Below are 17,965 nucleotides of genomic sequence, written 5' to 3'. Positions count from 1 at the left end.
GTCATATCATGTTTCTGTCTCCTTCTCTTATTCTCACATATTCCACCCATCCTGTTGCCACAACCAGCTGCACAAGATATACAGCATAGTGACCCCAGAAAGTATTTTGACACATAAGTCACAATTAAACATTGATAACATTAGACAACAAAATATCAAAGCAAATGGCATTTGCAAGCAAATGCTGCTAAACTTTTTCTCAGAACAAACTTTTCTTTGCCATTTTTGCAATTACATATAACTAGCTGGTCCCAAGGTCATTTTTAGTGGATGTATGAAGTCATACTAACATATGTAGTTAGTCATACTAACTATGGACATGTTCCACTAACATTTGACAACAAAGTCTTAATTTTAAACTGTAAATCTATTGTTTTATGAAGTAGAACCAACAAAAGTGTTTTTGTGAAATGCTTTAAAAATGTGTCTGTGCTATCTTTCTTTAAAAATTAGTGCTACTTGGCTTGATATTCTATCTAATGCAATGACATTAATATATTTTAACCCTTCTGTGATGTTAGTTATTTGTTACAAGTTTAAGAGTTAAAACTGTAAAAAATAAAAAAAATAAAAAATATAATAATAATAAAAAAAATAATCCTAATCTTCTATTTGGTCAAAATGCCTTTAGATTCACCACAACAATTAATAAATGAATAAGAAAAGAAGAAAAAAAAACAACTTGTTTATACTTCTGCAATATCAGGGAGTTTTGGGTGGTTACTGGGGCATTGCTAGGGTGTTGATAGGTGGTTGCTTTATAAAACAATTCCCAAGTCTCTATGATATCATGATCCCTAGATTGTGTGGGGACCTTTTCAATGTAAATCTATGGGATTATTCACTAATTTGTAATCTACCAGACATATGTTTATATTGTGAAATAAAAAATGAATAATAAAATTTGAATAAAAAAACAGGATTATATATTTGTTTCAATTGATACAATGTGCAATCCAATTATCAGCTTTTTTTCACTGAAAATGGTTGAATGTATATCTACTGTAAAAGAATAGTATCACCACTGACATATAGATGGTGCTCTTTCAAGATGATATGCTAATATAAAAGCTTGTATACAATGTGGAAAAACAAGCCTATGTTAATGTTCATGTTTATATTTAAAAGGAAGGACACAGTATCTGCTATATATCTATGGTACTCTACATTTTGTAGCCCCTGTAGCATATATATCTAAATCAGTTCTCACAAACTCTCAACTGAGTGAAGTTTTACCATCATTAGTTCAGCAATATTATTCACCTTCTATAAGTGACCATCTGCAGTGCAAAGCCTGTCCTCAGCAGCAACTTGAATGCAAAGGGATAATCCTGGTTAACAGATTAAACAAGACAAGCAAACTGGAGTAGGAAAGGTTTCCCTCATTCAGAAGCTTTAGTTAGTAAGAGGACAACAAAATACTATGCTTGTTTGATTATGTTTTATCCATTGATAAACATGTAGAGAACCCAGATCTGCACTTGCTGAATACTAGCTGACTCTGACTTGATTAATTACCTTCCAGGGACTTGTGGATGTTTATCTGAATGTTGAAGCCTAGTGGAGATGAAAAGGAAAAGGGTTTCAGGGGTTGATGTTGGAACCTATGGTTGGATGTTGCAAATTGAACTGTTGAAGTTGAGGTACTGCTCTCAAAGCACAAAATGATTGCTTACGTGGACTGCCTCTCCGCTGAACCAGCAGCGAAATGCTGGAATCGGACCTACTGTGAGGATGAAGATGAGCTTCTTCCTCTTAATACTCAAAAACTAAACAACCTACAGCCCAAGACAGAGGGCAGCCTTCGGCGCAGGCTCCTCACATCCAAAATTCACCAGCAGCAGAATGCTTTGAGGGCACCCAAACCGTGGGCAGGGCCACCAGCAAGAAAGGGTGTCCCACTACAGGGCCAGCCCAACTACACCTACAGTCCATCCTTTCATGACTGGAGAGGTAGCACTTTAAATCTAGTTTGATCTTGCTCATCGGAAGAACATTTTTATTGTCTTCACAAGCTTAACTTAATCAAGTGCAAAAGCTAGCCCTCAACAATAGATTTTTTTCTCTTACTTTATCATATCTGTTGGCATAACAAAGAATGGCTGGTGGTAGGGCTAGACCTTGAAAGTGTGATGAGTTTTAACAGGTTTTTGGATGAAACGATGGTGAGCAATTGAAGAGCATTGATTCAAGTATAGTTTAATGTGTTGTCCAGTTTGATGGATTGTGTTTGATATCTGGCATGAGGCAGGCCAGGACAAGACTGGTGCTGGGGGCACAAAATAAAAGCAGCTGTGCTGAACACAGTGTTACTGCACTGAAGACACTGTTAAAAGTGATAAAATGCAATTCTTACCGTAAGGAGCTATTTCTACCTGATTTAACCCTAAAAATAAGTTTTGTTGGTGTACACTAATGTAGGGTTAGGGTCAGGTTGATTCAGACATATTAAGAATATTTTTTACTTGAATCAAACCAGTTAATTTAGATGTTACCACATGATGCACATTTTATCTTAAAAAAGATAAAAAGGCTTCTGTGCTAGATATTCTAGTTTGCAAACAATATACATGAATGTTAAATGAGATGTTCTTTCAACTCTCCTTAAAAGTTGCACTTGTTTTATACAGTAAGAACCTGCAAAATAAGTGGTAACTTCATTGCTGTAATTTAAATGTTAATATATTGTAGGTACTGTAAATATAAATTATAGTCAGTGCAGGGTGGATTACTTGTGAATTGTAATCAGGTACTGATTACAAATTACATGACAAAAAACTGCAACCAGTAACATGATCTCAAAGATTACATTTTTGGGGTAATCCAATCTGATTACTTTTGGATTACTTTCAACCTAATTCTATTTTATTTTATGTCACATGCATTTGAGAAGGATAATAATTTAAACATAAAAGTACAAAGAGGAAGAAAATGTATTACAATTCTTTATTACTAACAAAAAGAGCCTCACCAAAAGAGCTCTTTATGACATTTTAAAAAAGTGCATTAAACATTGCGTTAATGTAATAAACATTAAATCCAACACCAATGACAGTGCATGGCCAAAGTGTATAATTCATAAAACAATAGCAGAATTAAGAACATTAATGACCATAAAATCAACATAAAATAATCATAAATGAATGAAAATAAATGACCATAAAATCAACAGCAACAACGTTGCCATCAAATTTTTCATCTAAAAACACTGAAACCCTTACTGCTTAGTGATGGCCCATCGCCTATACCAAATCTGAGGTGCAAGATATTATCTTTTGAACAGCAAGAATATTCTAAATATTTTTTTTTTAAAACAGCAGAGTTCCACCGAGTCACACAGTGAACAATTGTGTTAAGTTTTATGTCAAGTTTTATGCAGTGGACTCCACTGCATCAGTAGCAACATTAGATCGATGGGCTTTGTTCCATATTGCTGCACATTTTGCAGTTTAAATATTGTGTACCCTGCGGGCAGGACCCTTAGAGATGGCATCCAATAGATCTTTTGAAGCAATTAAGTTCAATGCGTGAGCTGCACACCATTCGTGAGGTAGTAAGAAATTATAATGTTTGAAGAAAAAAAAACTAAAAATATATCTAGTTCATTTTAAGTGCATAAAACAATAGAAACATTACATGAACAAACAGTAATGAACCTGAAATCAACAGCAATGACATTGCTAGGTCAAAGCTAACAGCTCAAAACTCTGACACACTTTTAACCCTTACTACTTATTAATAGTCCATCACTTATTCCTTAGCTGAGGTGCATATTAGGGCTGTGTCGATACGGTCAAATATCAGTATCACAGTACTTTTTCTCATGATTTTATATCGATACTTTAGATCTATGTATCGATATTTATATTCAACTATTTGTGTATTCATTTCATGTAAACACACAACAATGTTGGGACTCTGTTACTTCCAAATCAATTTAATGAGCTAACCAAGAGACAAAAACATTCAAGCTACATGCTCTTTATCAGACATCAGTATATAATTGAAATATACCCAAATGAATTGGAATGGAAATTGGAAGTGATTCGTAATCGAATCAAATTATGATATTGTGATGTATCGCATTATATCGAATCGTGACGTGTATTGCAATTCGTATCATAACGTGAGGTGCCAGGTGATACTCAGCCCTAGTGCATATCTTACTGTTGTAGTGTAAAAGGAGCACATGCTCAAAATGTTAATCTGTGCGACTATTGCGCTTCGGGGTAAGAATATGTTGATATTGATATGAAAATGATCAATAATTTATTAACAATTTACTGCCGTTGCCTTGTTAATATGTAATCGTGTAATCTATAAAAAAGTAACTGTACTCTGATTAAGAGTATTTTAAAATGTAATTTAATCCAAGTGCAAGTACTTGATTTTTGTAATCTGATTACGTAATCCAGATTACATGTCATCTGTTACTACCCAGCACTGATGGTAGTTCTTTAGTGATATATATTGTCATAAACCAAAAGTGACTTTCCAGAGGCCTTTGCACCATTAGGAAAATTTGCTCAGATTAAAGTCACCACAGCAGATGCTTAAAAAGGCTTATTCTAAACTAAATATTGCCTGTAACTGTAATAGTGTACATATTGCCTGTTATATTAATCCGTTTTATCAGTGACTGTCGTAGTCTTGAATTCTTTGTGAAAATTATTTGTTATATTTTTTTATTTTGATACATTTAAGTGTGACTAATTATTAAAATACGCATACATGTGTTGTTGGGTTTTTGTGTGTGTGTGTGTGTGTTTTTTTTAGATGCACTGTGAAATTCAGTTTCCTCTTCAGAAGTGTTAGGCAGTAGCTCGCACATTATTTACTAAGGTGGCCTACAGTCCATATGGTGTTGTAAACACTTCTAATGTGGTCTAATTATTGTAATTACTTTCAAATAGGCTTTGTGTCACACATAGCTGCTTGGGGAATCACATGCACAAACTTACACAGCTCTTTCTCCTTCAGCTAGTATCATCACATCTCTTTGACCTGCACACTGTTGTTATAATATTTTTTCTTATGGTCAAGTTCCTGGGTTTAATACCCATGAGATCTTCCCCTTTTTCCAATGTCATTCTATTAAACGCTGAGGTTCTGTATAGTGCCACAAGATGGCACTAGTTTTTTTAATATTGATGTTTCTACATTTCATAGTTTTAGCAGGTTAAATTACAATATTATTTAATATTTCCTGTTGTAAATTGAGAGAACTGAACCCTCTCTGTAACTCGCCAAGAGACATTAAAAATGCAGAACAATTCAAAGATCAGACATAAAATGGATATCTTTATCTTTATAAAGAATCTTTATTTACACACCCTCGTGTTTTTTTTTATTTTATTTTATTTTTATCTGTATGCCTTTCGGCCTCAGTCATCATTCACTTTCATTGAATAGAAAAAAATATATAACAAATTCATTTTTGAATAAACTATCCATTTAACTTTAGAATATTCATTCATTTTCCTGTATTAGTCTAAATGAGGATTGGAACCTTTATGTAACTTGGCTAGAGACATTTAGTTCTGTGAAAAATCTTCAAAATCTGAAATATTTCAAGATGAATTCAAAGATCATATTAAATTAAAAAATCAGACATTGATTTGTGTGATTGAATTTGTTGTTTAAACATTTTGTAATGAGTTTAGACCTGAACATCTCTTTATCAGATGCGCTGAATGATAAAATAAAGATATAACGCATATGGTCTCAAAAACTGCACTAAACAAAAAGTAATATTAAAAAAATGGAAATTTTGCTTTCTAACTACTGATTAGTTGTTGAATTAATATTTGCTTAAATAACTTTTTTTTCATCATAAAGATGTAACAGTGAGCAATCACTCTGATTGGCTGTAATGTATGACACTCTCTGATTGGCTGCTATGTCTTTGCTGTTGCTATGAATCAGTGCCAGTTAGATAAGCCAAAGAGCTTAGTTCAAGAAGTTTGATTGAGAAGCGCATAACACATTTCAGAGTGTGTCTCTTAGGTTTACATGAATTTATCATTTGTAAAACATAACTCCAAATGTGAAACATCTGATGTCAAAATGCCGGTCAGTAGGCCAGCTGTCTGGGAACAAGTCAAAAAACGGTTTCTCTCAAGTCTGTACACATAGTTTCTACAATACTTGATTTTACTTGAATTCAGTATGGAGGAGCCCATTCAAAATGAAATAATAGGTGGAGCATGTGGCAGTGAATTTTTTTTTTTTTTTGCATAGTGTTTAAATGGTAAACAATGTACAATAAAGTTGCATACGTTAACAGAATAGTTACAATACTTTTGGTATTTAATGATCATTTCTACATATACTACTTTTTTATATTAAAAGTTGTATATATTAACATTAGTTAAAACAATACAAACAAGAACATTAGTTTATTTATAAATTACTATTAACCAAGATTAATAAATGCTGTAAAAAATTATTGTTCATTGTAAGTTCATGATACCCAAGGCATTAACTAATGTTAAGGAATAAAGAGTTACTGTTTAAATAATATTGCTTGCAAAGTTTTGGGTGCCAGCATGCATAACTGTAAATATTGCATGTATGTAATACAGTTTTTTTCTAATTTGGCACATAAAAATGCCCTATACAAAGCTTGGCATGACAGATCTATGCAATAAATACACAGAATACAAATGTGCATAAATCACCACATACTCAATGACACGAGTATAAAAGACATACTCGTTTCTTTATGCCAGAAAGTAAAAATACCATCCCAAATCCCAATATGGGCTCAGTAGGCTCTACTGATGTGCTACAGGGGATCATATTTCTCATTGTGCTGGAGCTGGCCCACTTTTCTGACACAGATATTGGCACACTTTGGAGCCCGTGCTGGGGCAGACGTATTGCAGATCAATATTGCACATATGTCTGTGCAGAGTTTGGCTAGCTGCTGTATTATTTATTAGGGCTGTCTCTGGGTGGGACTCCTCTGATATTTCATTACTCTGCACTTAGACATTAAAATGTGTGTTCCTCTCTACTGTTCTGTAGTGAGGGGGAATATACTGATCACTACAATTTTAGTGTGAATTATTTATCCAAAATTATGTATTCAAATATACAGGTAGTTTATTATGCTTTTTAAGTGTTTAGGGTGTCACATAGACAAGAAGTAGTACAAAGTAAATTGTCTAAAAATATATGTTTATATAATTGAAAATGTAATGAAAGTGCATTAGCAGATGAATTTCAGTAAGCACTCAAACATTTCTGTTTTGATTCAAAATGATCAGAAGATGTCCTGCTGTCTGCAATCATGAATCTTGACAAATATAAAATATACAAATTTTTACATTTGAATATAAATTGTAATTTTTTTTAAATCAATGCAAACAAGGGTTAGCAGTAGTTACATTTCTGATTGTCTCTGCACTGTTTGCTGTGTGCCTTTAAGTTACATGTATGGATGGAATATCTAGCGGATCCTTACAACTTTTTCATAGTTTGAGAGAATGATTCGTCCGTCTTGCTTTTCAATTCCGGTGATGATGTGTTTTGGGCATGTGGTGTGTGTGTCTTTAGGGCTTTTTTTGTGGCTGGTTTGCTGTTTGTGCTAACACAAGTGCATTATAAAGCAGTGTCGCACTCCCGCTGGCTTACAGCTAAAGGTGAACATGTGTCTCTGCAGTGGTATAGGTAATACTGCACATCTTGCTGTATCCCACTTAAACAAATGGCTATTCTCTCTCTCTTTCTCTCTCTTCATACAGTATCACTTTCTCACCGCTTTATCATCTACCCTGCACACAGAAGTGTCATGTTAATTTAGGTTAACATGGCTTCATTCTGGTCGCAGGTTAATCACAGTCATGCTGATATTCAGACCAACAGCACGATTGAGAGTGTGATGTTGCTTTTTTTACAACAGTTTAACAAAGATGCACAGATACCACACTTTCTCTCGAGATCCGATTCCGATACCTGAACTCTCGGGATCCGTTAACAGAGTTGTTTTTTTCTTAATCATTTTAGAATATCTGTACCTCACTGTGTGGAATTGATTGGTGGTACTCTTTTACATGAAAAGAAACAAACCTCTGACTACACATTATTACAATAGAAATGTGTAGCCTATTAAGAAAAACGTTATTGTTAACTAGTCTACTGGATAATGCAGCACCACAATAGGCAGTAAATCTAGTGAAAGTCTTCAGTAGAAAAGAAGCCAGTTCTCTTTGCAAATTTATTTCAACTTTGTGGACTTAATGCGGGCCCTTGACAGGGGTTTTATCACCAAATTCACTCACAGCTACCCTAGTAACAGTAGCCAGGTCATGTAACAGTCAGACACATTAGCTTTTGTTGTGTGTAATAAGGATAGAAAGAGCTTCGCCATCCTGCAGGGTCCCCTTGGATTCTTTTGTGTGTCCATGTTTATGTTAGAGCATCTCCTATGTCATGTGATCAATGTCAGCGATTTTATTGCCATGTGTACATTGTAATTATCATGAATTGTTGTCGACAATAATGTATCGTGCGTGGTCATTTCATCTTGTTGGTTTTATTAACATGGTCATAAATGCCCAAATGAAAATAAAGCAAAATTAGAATTTGATGTGCACCACACTGCCTCAAGTGGCTTATTGCTTTTATAAAATAATGGCAACATCAATATGATAATAATCATAATCAATTCTTTCACCAAGAATGATGAAATGTAATTGATTCTTCTGCATTAATATAAAATGTAATTGATGTCTGGTCAAGGTTGTGTGTATATCAGCTATTTTACAATGGCTTTAAACATGGCTAAACTAATTAATATTTCAAACTTGTAAAACTACATTTTTAATAAACATTTATTCGGAATTACAGGCATAAAGTATATTCTTATTATTTTTTTCATTAATGGCCATCTATACCTCATAACATGACACTAGATGACATAATGCACTAATAGCTTAGTACATATAAATTAATTTAGCCCAATAATACCAGTTTCAAAAACCTTTGGCATTAAGATATCCTTATTATATTGTTATCCATTAAGATTAGGGTTATCAATCGATATATGCCGATTAATTAATAGAAATTATCACAATTAATCATATATATAAATATTTGCTGAGAAAGACACTCAAATAACAATAATTAATTATATAATGATTCAATAGTTATAAATAGTTATATTTAAATAATTATAAATATAATTTATATTATAAATATAATAATTCAGATAATTAAAATGCATTACATTATTGTGGCAGAAGAGACAACACAAAATGTGGCTTTAGAAGTCAATATATTATTTATTTACATATAATTAAACATAAGCCTATCATTGGTCTACAGTCCACAGCAATTATTTTTGCAACTGAATTTGTCAATCTGTTTAAAACAGATTTATTATAAGGGCTTTTCTAAGGGCACGTCTCTTTGGAGCATCTCACTTTGGTTGCGTTGCTTCATAAACACAGACAAGTTTTGAGATTCTTGCTTTGGAATTGTGCTTCATCCATCTGTGTTTGGGCACAAGAACGCATTCTCATCTTGTGCTGTCACTAGTGTCAAGCAAGCCTAAATCATTTTTTTTTATTTTTTTTATTTTTTGCACAGCTGAGCGTTGCCTATCCAGCTGGAGTTTCACTTACTGCCCCCTGCTGAAAACAGATGGTACTTCAAGCTTGAATTGCTCAGATGGTAGAAATATTCCTTATTACGGTCCGGGGACATGATTAATGCATTAAATCGTCAGCCCTTATAAAGATAAAACATATTATTGTTTATAAGCAGCATTTTAAACTTTGTTCAATCCACCCACACAATGCTCATTAGATGTATTCTGATAATTCTAGTTGTCCTACATGTTTGTTTTCAGCAAAGATACAGTATGTGAGCAGGGGCTGTTAACCTGATGACTGCAGACACTGGGGTTGAGTTGGCCCACTGTGTGGACAGCAGGATGCAGGACAAATGATAAGAGCTTTTGTGCAGGTGTGGGCAGACCTCAAGACCTTTTTTTTTGCTCACTACAAAGGGGATGTGCTTTCAGTGTGATGGCTTCTTTGATTAAAGGTTATAGAACAGTTGAACCTTTTTCTAGTACTTTTTTCTAGTACAGGACTGCCACTGGTGCCCTCTAAAAAAAACACAAAATAAAACAGCTTTTTGTACCTTCACATACATACAGAGCAAAGCCTGTCTTTGAACCCATTCCCCATTAAAGTTCAAGTGCTTTCTTCCTTTTTCCTTCCTGTCTTTTGTGGTATACAACGTTTTTCTGTCTGTCTGGCTTTTTTATACTGCTGCACAAAATAACTGAGAAGTCTTTGAGGGAGTCCACAGACTGCTTGAGTTTTGCTCAGAATGCCCTGTCGGTCTCATTATGGCTCTATTAATGTCAATTGTATCAGCACGAATGCAGCATTGAAATCCTGAGCTGTTTATTTCCCTGTACTGTAGGTATGCAGTTTGCCATATGTTATTAAATGTGGAGATTTAAAAACATAAAATTGTGTTATGTGGGGGTACTTTAGTTGAGCTGTTGTCATCTACTCAGCCTTTTATATAATGGCCATTTATGTTGGCCTTCCAGCTGCTTTACATAGAGAGGTTTGTCTTCTTTAGTTAATGTCTTGTATGGGACATAGGGAAGAGAAGTGCTCTAACAGGCCTCGGTCTGCAGTGTGTGTGTGTGTGTGTGTGTGTGTGTTTCAGTTTTTGTATGTTTCAGGACTGGTAGTGTTGGAAACTTTTAAACACAATAGGATCAGCCAGACGGAAACTTTTTGGCATATTTAGGGGGCTGTACCCCAGCTCTCATTATGAATGTACCCTTTAGCTAGGCCAGGTTGACCCAACATAAAATGCAATCTTAGGGGCCATTCAGACGGAAGGCATTCTTGCACAAAAAAAAAAAGGTAAACGCTGCACACAACAAATAGAATACAACACAGGTGTCTCAAGGCGTGTTTTTAAAAGTTCTTTTTAACTTGGCATGGCATATAAAAAACATAACGCTCCTGGAAAAATGTGTTTAGTTTGAATGGCCCCTTAACCGTGTATTGTAAGAAAGAAAAGCAACTCTCCAATAAGTAGCTACAACTAGATGCCCTATACTGATCCTATATCTAAAGAGCAGGGAGGCCAGTAGCAGAAATAATGACAATATACAGAAATACAAATAAGGTAAAATCGCTGAAATGACATGAACACATTTTACACAATATTTAACTTAAAAAAAAGTTAATTATCTGTTAAGCATCTGACAATGCCAGGTACCATTTCGAAATATTGGCCAATTATTCGTCCTGCCCAATATACAGTATCAGTCCATCATTTGCTAACTAACCTTTAACACTGCTCTAAATTCTTGTATAACTATTTAAAGTCTTTAAAACTCTTAAATAATAGTTTTGTATTCAGGATTGTAGTTGATTGTAGCCTGTCTGTTAACTGTATACACAAAACTGGGCATCCAAATGCAGACATGCTGTAATACTGTGTTGCTGTCATGCTCTATATGACACAGTATATTGGATCAGTGTCAATGCATCAAAGCCATCTGTGTGTCATCTGTGTGTGCTATGGTGAACAGAGGGCTGTAATTTATAGTATCACTGATTAGTTACTATGTGCATGGAATCTATATGCATTAAGCTTTTCACAAGTTCTGACCAGCCTCATGTGTAAAAATGCAGAGTGGTCTTTCACGGTTCATTTAAAATAGAAAAAAAGAGGGGAGGGGGAGAGAGAAACTTACACTTGCTTCTACAGTAATGAAAAACTGCAGCAGTGAGCCCCTAAATAGGAGCTGGGTGGGTGGGTGACCAACTTAATCTCTCCTGAAAGCTCTAAGATCCTTTTCAAACTGCTACCGCCACCCCCACCCCCCCTTTCCCTGCTCAAAAGAGAAAAGAACAGAGCAAGGAGGAGAGGCAGAGGCTGCAGTGGTGTAGAAAAAACACATGCTTGATTGTCAGATCCATAGTGTTCTGGCAAGGCTCCAAGTTGGGTACCTTAACAGCAGTAGCAGCAAGGTGAGAGAGCCTTAAAGGATAAGTTCACCCTGAGCTACCCAGGAGGGGCCTGGGTAGCTCAGCGAGTAATGACACTGACTACCACCCCTGGAGTCGCGAGTTTGAATCCAGCGAGAGCTGATTGACTCCAGCCAGGTCTCCTAAGCAACCAAATTGGCCCGGATGCTAGGGAGGGTAGAGTCACATGGGGTAACCTCCTCATGGTCGTGATTAGGGGTTCTCGCTCTCAATGGGGCGTGTGGTAAGTTGTGCGTGGATTGACTGTCTCAGAAGCGGAGGCAACTGAGACTTGTCCACCACCACCTGGATTAAGGTGAGTAAACGCGCCACCACGAGGACCTACTAAGTAGTGGGAATTAGGCATTCCAAATTGGGAGAAAAGGGGATAAAATAAATCAAATTTAATAATATTTAAAAAAAATGTCAAGATCATTTACCCATATGACTCTCTTTCATCCATGGAACACAAAAGTAGTTATGAGTCATTCCACAAAATTAGTGCCATTTGCCTCCACAACATTTGATGAATTGCACTGTTCTATAAAGTGTTTATGTTCTAAAAAGTATAAAGTATAAATGTTCTATAAAGTGTTTTTGCAAGATTACATACTATATTAATTAACAATAAAACTAATTATAATAATAACAACTAATAATAAAACTAAATATAAACTTTATTACAACATTATTTAATGTGATGATGGCGTACTTCAATATTTCGTTTTTTTTATAAATATTTTAGGAGTACAGTTTATGCATTTAGACAGGACCTTATAGCCAGTCATTGAAGTTCTATTTAAATTATTTCTAAACAGAAATGTATTAACGCCATTCGCTAGATCAATCACATTTATAAACATATATATATATATATAAACACCCCCTTTCATACTACTTACCCCAAAATAATAAATTAATGTCCCTTTAAATGACATGATGAAGAGGAAGTGACGTCATTGGAGTCTATAGAGGAGCCTTGTTCAAAAGTTGGTAAGATCTGCCAGAGACTATTTAGCAGAGACGTTGTCACTTCTAATAAAATGAATGGGAGAAATTCAACGGGCAACAGATGTAGAAAGGAAGTCCCGCCTTACAAGTAAAAGAGCCAGTCACCTTTTAGATCCAGACAATACATGTCAATCAACTCGAGAACGCACATGCGCATTAGCTATACAAGCCGGGAAATTGTTTTTTTTTTTTTAGCGTAATCTGAGGTAAAGAAGCATAATTATGATACAAGCATTGTCACATTTTGCTGCTGATTTGAAATAAGTTAATCGATCGTAATCACAACCAATCGTTTTGGAGATTTTGGTCTTTCCCCATTCAAGTAGATAGGAGCTTCCCTTGTATGCCGCTTGTTTACATAGAAAAACAGCTGCCCGAGAGCATTCCAAAGATGGCGCCGAGTGGACTGACTTGCTAAAAAGACTTGGGTTCTACTCTCATCTACCATAATATCTCATCTACTATTTATAATTTGTTGTTTTTCATGCTTGACAAATTTGTCAAGAATAGCATATCATCCTTTACAGAAATAAAAAGAAAAAAAAAGTGTTTATTTTTTGTTTTGTTTTATTTATAGAAAAGTCATATTGTTCATTCTTGAATGCTAATGCTAGTAGGAGGCCATAACCTTGATAACAGGTCGAGCAGCAGCCATTTTGGTTTGAAATGTTTCACCCTGTCACAAATTCAGAATACAGAAACATATTTTTTTTATTAATTAAGATGGCAGAGTGCAATTTATTAGCACTTAAATACATTCTTTGTCTGATAGAAATTTTTAAATCTTTAAATTTACTTTTTTTTTTTAAATCACTTTTCCAAAATGGAAAAGGTGTCCATTTCAGAGAATGACTCTTATTTATAGCAAAATGCCCAAGCTGCTCTTTTTCATACAATGAAAGTGAATGGTGACCATGCCAAGATTTTCAGTGAATAACAGCTTAAGTCAATTCCACACATCTGCCTTCACTGTATGGAAAAAAACAGCATGAAACTTTCAGCTAAATATCTCCCTTTATGTTCCAGAGAAGAAAGTAATACAGGTTTGGACCGAGACAGGAGTTGGTAAATGATGACAGAATTTTTATATTTGGGTGAACTATTCCTTTAATGGTCTATCCAATGTGGGGAAATGTTTTTTAGAGACACACAGAGGCGAGGAGAGACATACAATGGATGAGTGGAGGAAAGAGAGAGACAGAGAGAGAAAGATAGAGAGAGAGAACAACTCAAACAGCAACTGAACATCCTCTTGGGAGGGTGCATGTGTGTTTGTGTGTGTGTGTGAGAGAGAGAGAGAGAGAGAGAGAGAGAGAGAGAGAGAAGAGGAGGGGTAACTGAGTATTGTATGCTGTGCCAGTCAGCGTAAAATGAGGAAAGAGAGAGTGTTGTATGGGTAGTAGCGGTATCTTTCCTCTGTCCTCTTGACACTCCTTTACTCTGATGGTGGACTAATACATTCTTATGCACATATCTCTCAAGGGATCAATCATACGGCACAATGGTGTTCATTGGAACTACTCTTAAATCTGTCATTAAGTACTTCAAAAAGAAGGGTAAGCACCTCTAACCTCTTGCACAGTGCTGTTTTGAGTTTATCTTATCAATTAGGCAGCTCAAGGTCAAGTATGCTCTCAAGTAGTTTGGGGTGTGGGATAATTCATCACTTCTGCTGTGGGTTGCATGCATCTGTTTCAGTGTGGTGTGCTACATTTGTGTTTGAGTTCCTTTTTATAGCATGGCATCAGTCTCCTTATAGTGAACTTGTTCTGCAAAAGTTTGTGTTTGCCAGTGCAATGCTGAATGGTGGTGATTTTTATCAGTGATGTTATGCTCGGATGCCTCGTTTTGTTCACTTTGAATGTTATTCATTTTGCATGTTCACCATATGATGCTGTACTGGTGCATGTTTTACATAGGTTTACACAGGTAGTTTTACCAAAAACATCTAATAAAATGCAAGAAAAGGTCCATTCAGGCACAGCTGAATTATGACCAATTGTATGAATCACTGTGTTTTATTTGGAAAGGGGACTGACTGTAAGAACTCAATAATTGTTGTTGTGTTGTAATTGTTTATACATTTAAGTTTTAATTACATTTATACTGCACACTTTTTAAACATTTGAATTTAATGGTACATACCATCAGAGTTCTTTACTTTTTAGTATTTTCGAGACTAGTGAATTCTACTTCCAATTCATATATTCTCATGACCTAGTAATCACGCCTGACCTTGTGCACCCCAGGAAACTATTATTGTGAATGATTTATAATCACTGACACAATTTTGCTTTGCATTGATAAGGCTGACCTGGTTAAGCTTACCCAGAGGGCCTTGGAATAATTGATCATTTAATCTGGGTTGTCAAGGCACCAGCCAGAGACAAGCATGTTTCCTGTGTTTTTAGATGCAGTGGTGCAGAAGTGTTAGATTGGCCTGGCCCCTCATGCAGTTTTTCATGTGTTCTCTCTAAAAAGAGCCTAAGAGACAGCAAATGACTTCAGCTCCTAAATCTATCTTGGCTGCAGCTTTCATTTGTCTTTTTCCTCTTAATTGCTTCTCGTCTTTTTGGCATCAGAATTCACTTGATAATAATCAAATTGACTTACTGACATATACATTTTATAGTTCTGACAGATAATGTTATTGTTTTTCATTGACACAGGAGGTGACATCACCATTAAACTTTTTTTTTTTTTCTGAATTAAGAACAACGTTAAATTAAGCATCAGTTATTTTCAGGAGAAATGCTGATATACCATTAATTCAACAGGATTCAGAATAACCCTAGCATGTTTACATTTTACACAGATCACTTACCTTTTTCCTTCAGCAAACAAATTGAACTTCATTGTGTCTTTGTTTCTCTTACCTATAGCTGTGTCCAGTCTTGATGAGGAGAGTAAGTGGTCGGTGCACTACACAGCCCCCTGGCACCAACAGGAGAATGTCTTCCTGCCAGGAACCAGACCAGCCTGCGTGGAGGACCTTCACCGACAGGCCAAAGTCAACCTGAAAACAGTCCTCAGAGGTTAGAGACAGAAAAGCTTCAATTCATTTTTCTGTTGAACACAATGATAATATTCTGAACAACATATGATTAGCAATTTCATAAGAAATCCCATAATATAATATGATTCATCATATTTGTGTCATATAATGTGAAAATCAGCAAATAAAACCTAAATATTACTTGTATAAATATTAGTGCTCTCAGTCGATTAAAATGTTTAATCGCGATTAATCACATAGTTTTTTGTAGTTAATCGCGATTAATTGACAAAATGTATTTATTTCCATCTTAGGAAAGAACAGAAAACATTATGTAGCAATATAATGCTTTATTAACATTTTCCAAACAAAGCCTTCCACAGTATAAAGATAGAAATGCACTCAATAGCACCAATTCAAGTCACATTAAATGTTTCCCAAAGTTTAAGTTGGAGTTTGACTAATTGAAAGAACTAGTCCTCACATAGGTTGCATATTATTTGCAATGGGCATTAAATCTCTTTAACTCTCATCATCCACAAAATTAATCTTACAGTACCGCCCATAGAATGTTTATGGGACCGCTGCATTATGCTATTTATACTAAGCTTGTAGGCTCATCTTGGTAGAAGGGCTCTGGCACTGTTGTGTGTTTGTGGTGTGTGCGTCAGTGTAATGACTCCGGGCAGACACATTACAAAGGTTCCGCCTGTCACATTTATGTGTTTTGTTCTTGTTTTCATCTTTTTTTGAAAGTTTAGTTCCTGTTCAGGTCATGTGGTTCCATGTCATGTTATTTCTTGTTTCAATTGGTTGTCTTGTTACCCTTGTCCATGTATTTATACCCTCATGTTTGCCATGGTCCTGGGTCAGGTATTGTGTTAATGTAACGTTGTTTGGTAGTGAAGTCAAGTCAAGTCAAGTTTATGTTTATGTTTTGTTCAAGTACGGGGTTTTTTTCACGATTGTTAATAAAACTGTACTTGGGTTCTTCACATCATCTCGTCTTCGTCTGCCTGTCATTGCCAGAGCATCGTTACAGAATACCTGACCTAACCATGAACCCAGCAGTTCAACTCCTATGCCTACATCAGGGGAATTATCCCCTGGAGGAATATGTAGAGGACTTCTGCGCTCTGGCCTGCAGGGTCGACTTTGATGAGATTGCCCTCAAGGACTGTTTCCGTTTTGGGCTGAATGAGCCAGTCTCCTACCTGATGCCTGACGGTTGGCCGCACATCATGGCCGCCGAGCCAGCATCCCACGTCATGGCCGCCGAGCCAGCGTCCCAGGTCATGGTTGCACCACCTTCTGCCCCGGATCCTGAGTCTGCTCCATGCCATGTCACAGCAACGCCTCAGCCTGCTCCATGCCATGTCACAGCAACGCCTCAGCCTGCTCCATGCCATGTCACAGCAATGCCTCAGCCTGCTCCATGCCATGTCACAGCTGAACCTCAGCCTCCTCCATGCCATGTCTCAGCCAAGCCCCAGACTGCTCCATGCCATGTCACAAGCAAGCCTCTGCTCCACGGTCCAGGCCCGCCTCCGCTCTACAAGCCAGTGCTCACGCCTGCCATGGCCAACGAGTCAGTATCCATGCCTACCATGGCCAAGTTAGGATCCTGCCATACCATGTTACCACGTCATGCCATGTAGCCACGTCAAGTCACCACGGCCGCCTAGTTGGGGGGATATGTCACGTTTATGTGTTTTGTTCTTGTTTTCATGTCTTTTTTTTAAAGTTTAGTTCCTGTTCAGGTCATGTGGTTCCATGTCATGTTATTTCTTGTTTCCCTGCCATGTCATGTGATTCCCTGTTTCCATGTCAAGTCATGTGATCATCCTTTTTCCCTCCATGTTCATGTGTCTTGTTTTCATTGGTTTATTGTCTTGTTAACTCGTTATCAGTTCTAGTTTGTCATTGGTTTAAGTTTATTAGTCTT

General features: G+C 36.1%; 1 protein-coding gene across 4 annotated transcripts in view; it reads left to right on the top strand.

Annotated features, from left to right (window-relative positions):
* Positions 1–17,965, top strand: part of nhsl1a (NHS-like 1a) — a 95,309-nt gene that overhangs the window by 55,311 nt on the left and 22,033 nt on the right. For 3 of the 4 annotated variants that reach the window (XM_051723376.1, XM_051723377.1, XM_051723379.1), the window contains exon 2: positions 15,908–16,060. In XM_051723376.1, coding sequence (XP_051579336.1) covers positions 15,908–16,060 — 153 coding nt within the window. Of the gene's footprint in view, positions 1–14,448; positions 14,582–15,907; positions 16,061–17,965 lie in introns of those variants that run through there. The other variant, XM_051723378.1, reaches the window with a different exon arrangement.

The sequence above is a fragment of the Myxocyprinus asiaticus genome, chromosome 17, assembly GCF_019703515.2.
Source record: "Myxocyprinus asiaticus isolate MX2 ecotype Aquarium Trade chromosome 17, UBuf_Myxa_2, whole genome shotgun sequence".
Lineage (NCBI taxonomy): Eukaryota > Metazoa > Chordata > Actinopteri > Cypriniformes > Catostomidae > Myxocyprinus > Myxocyprinus asiaticus.
Note: the sequence above shows the minus strand (reverse complement) of the source record. Positions and strands in the feature narration are given on the sequence as shown.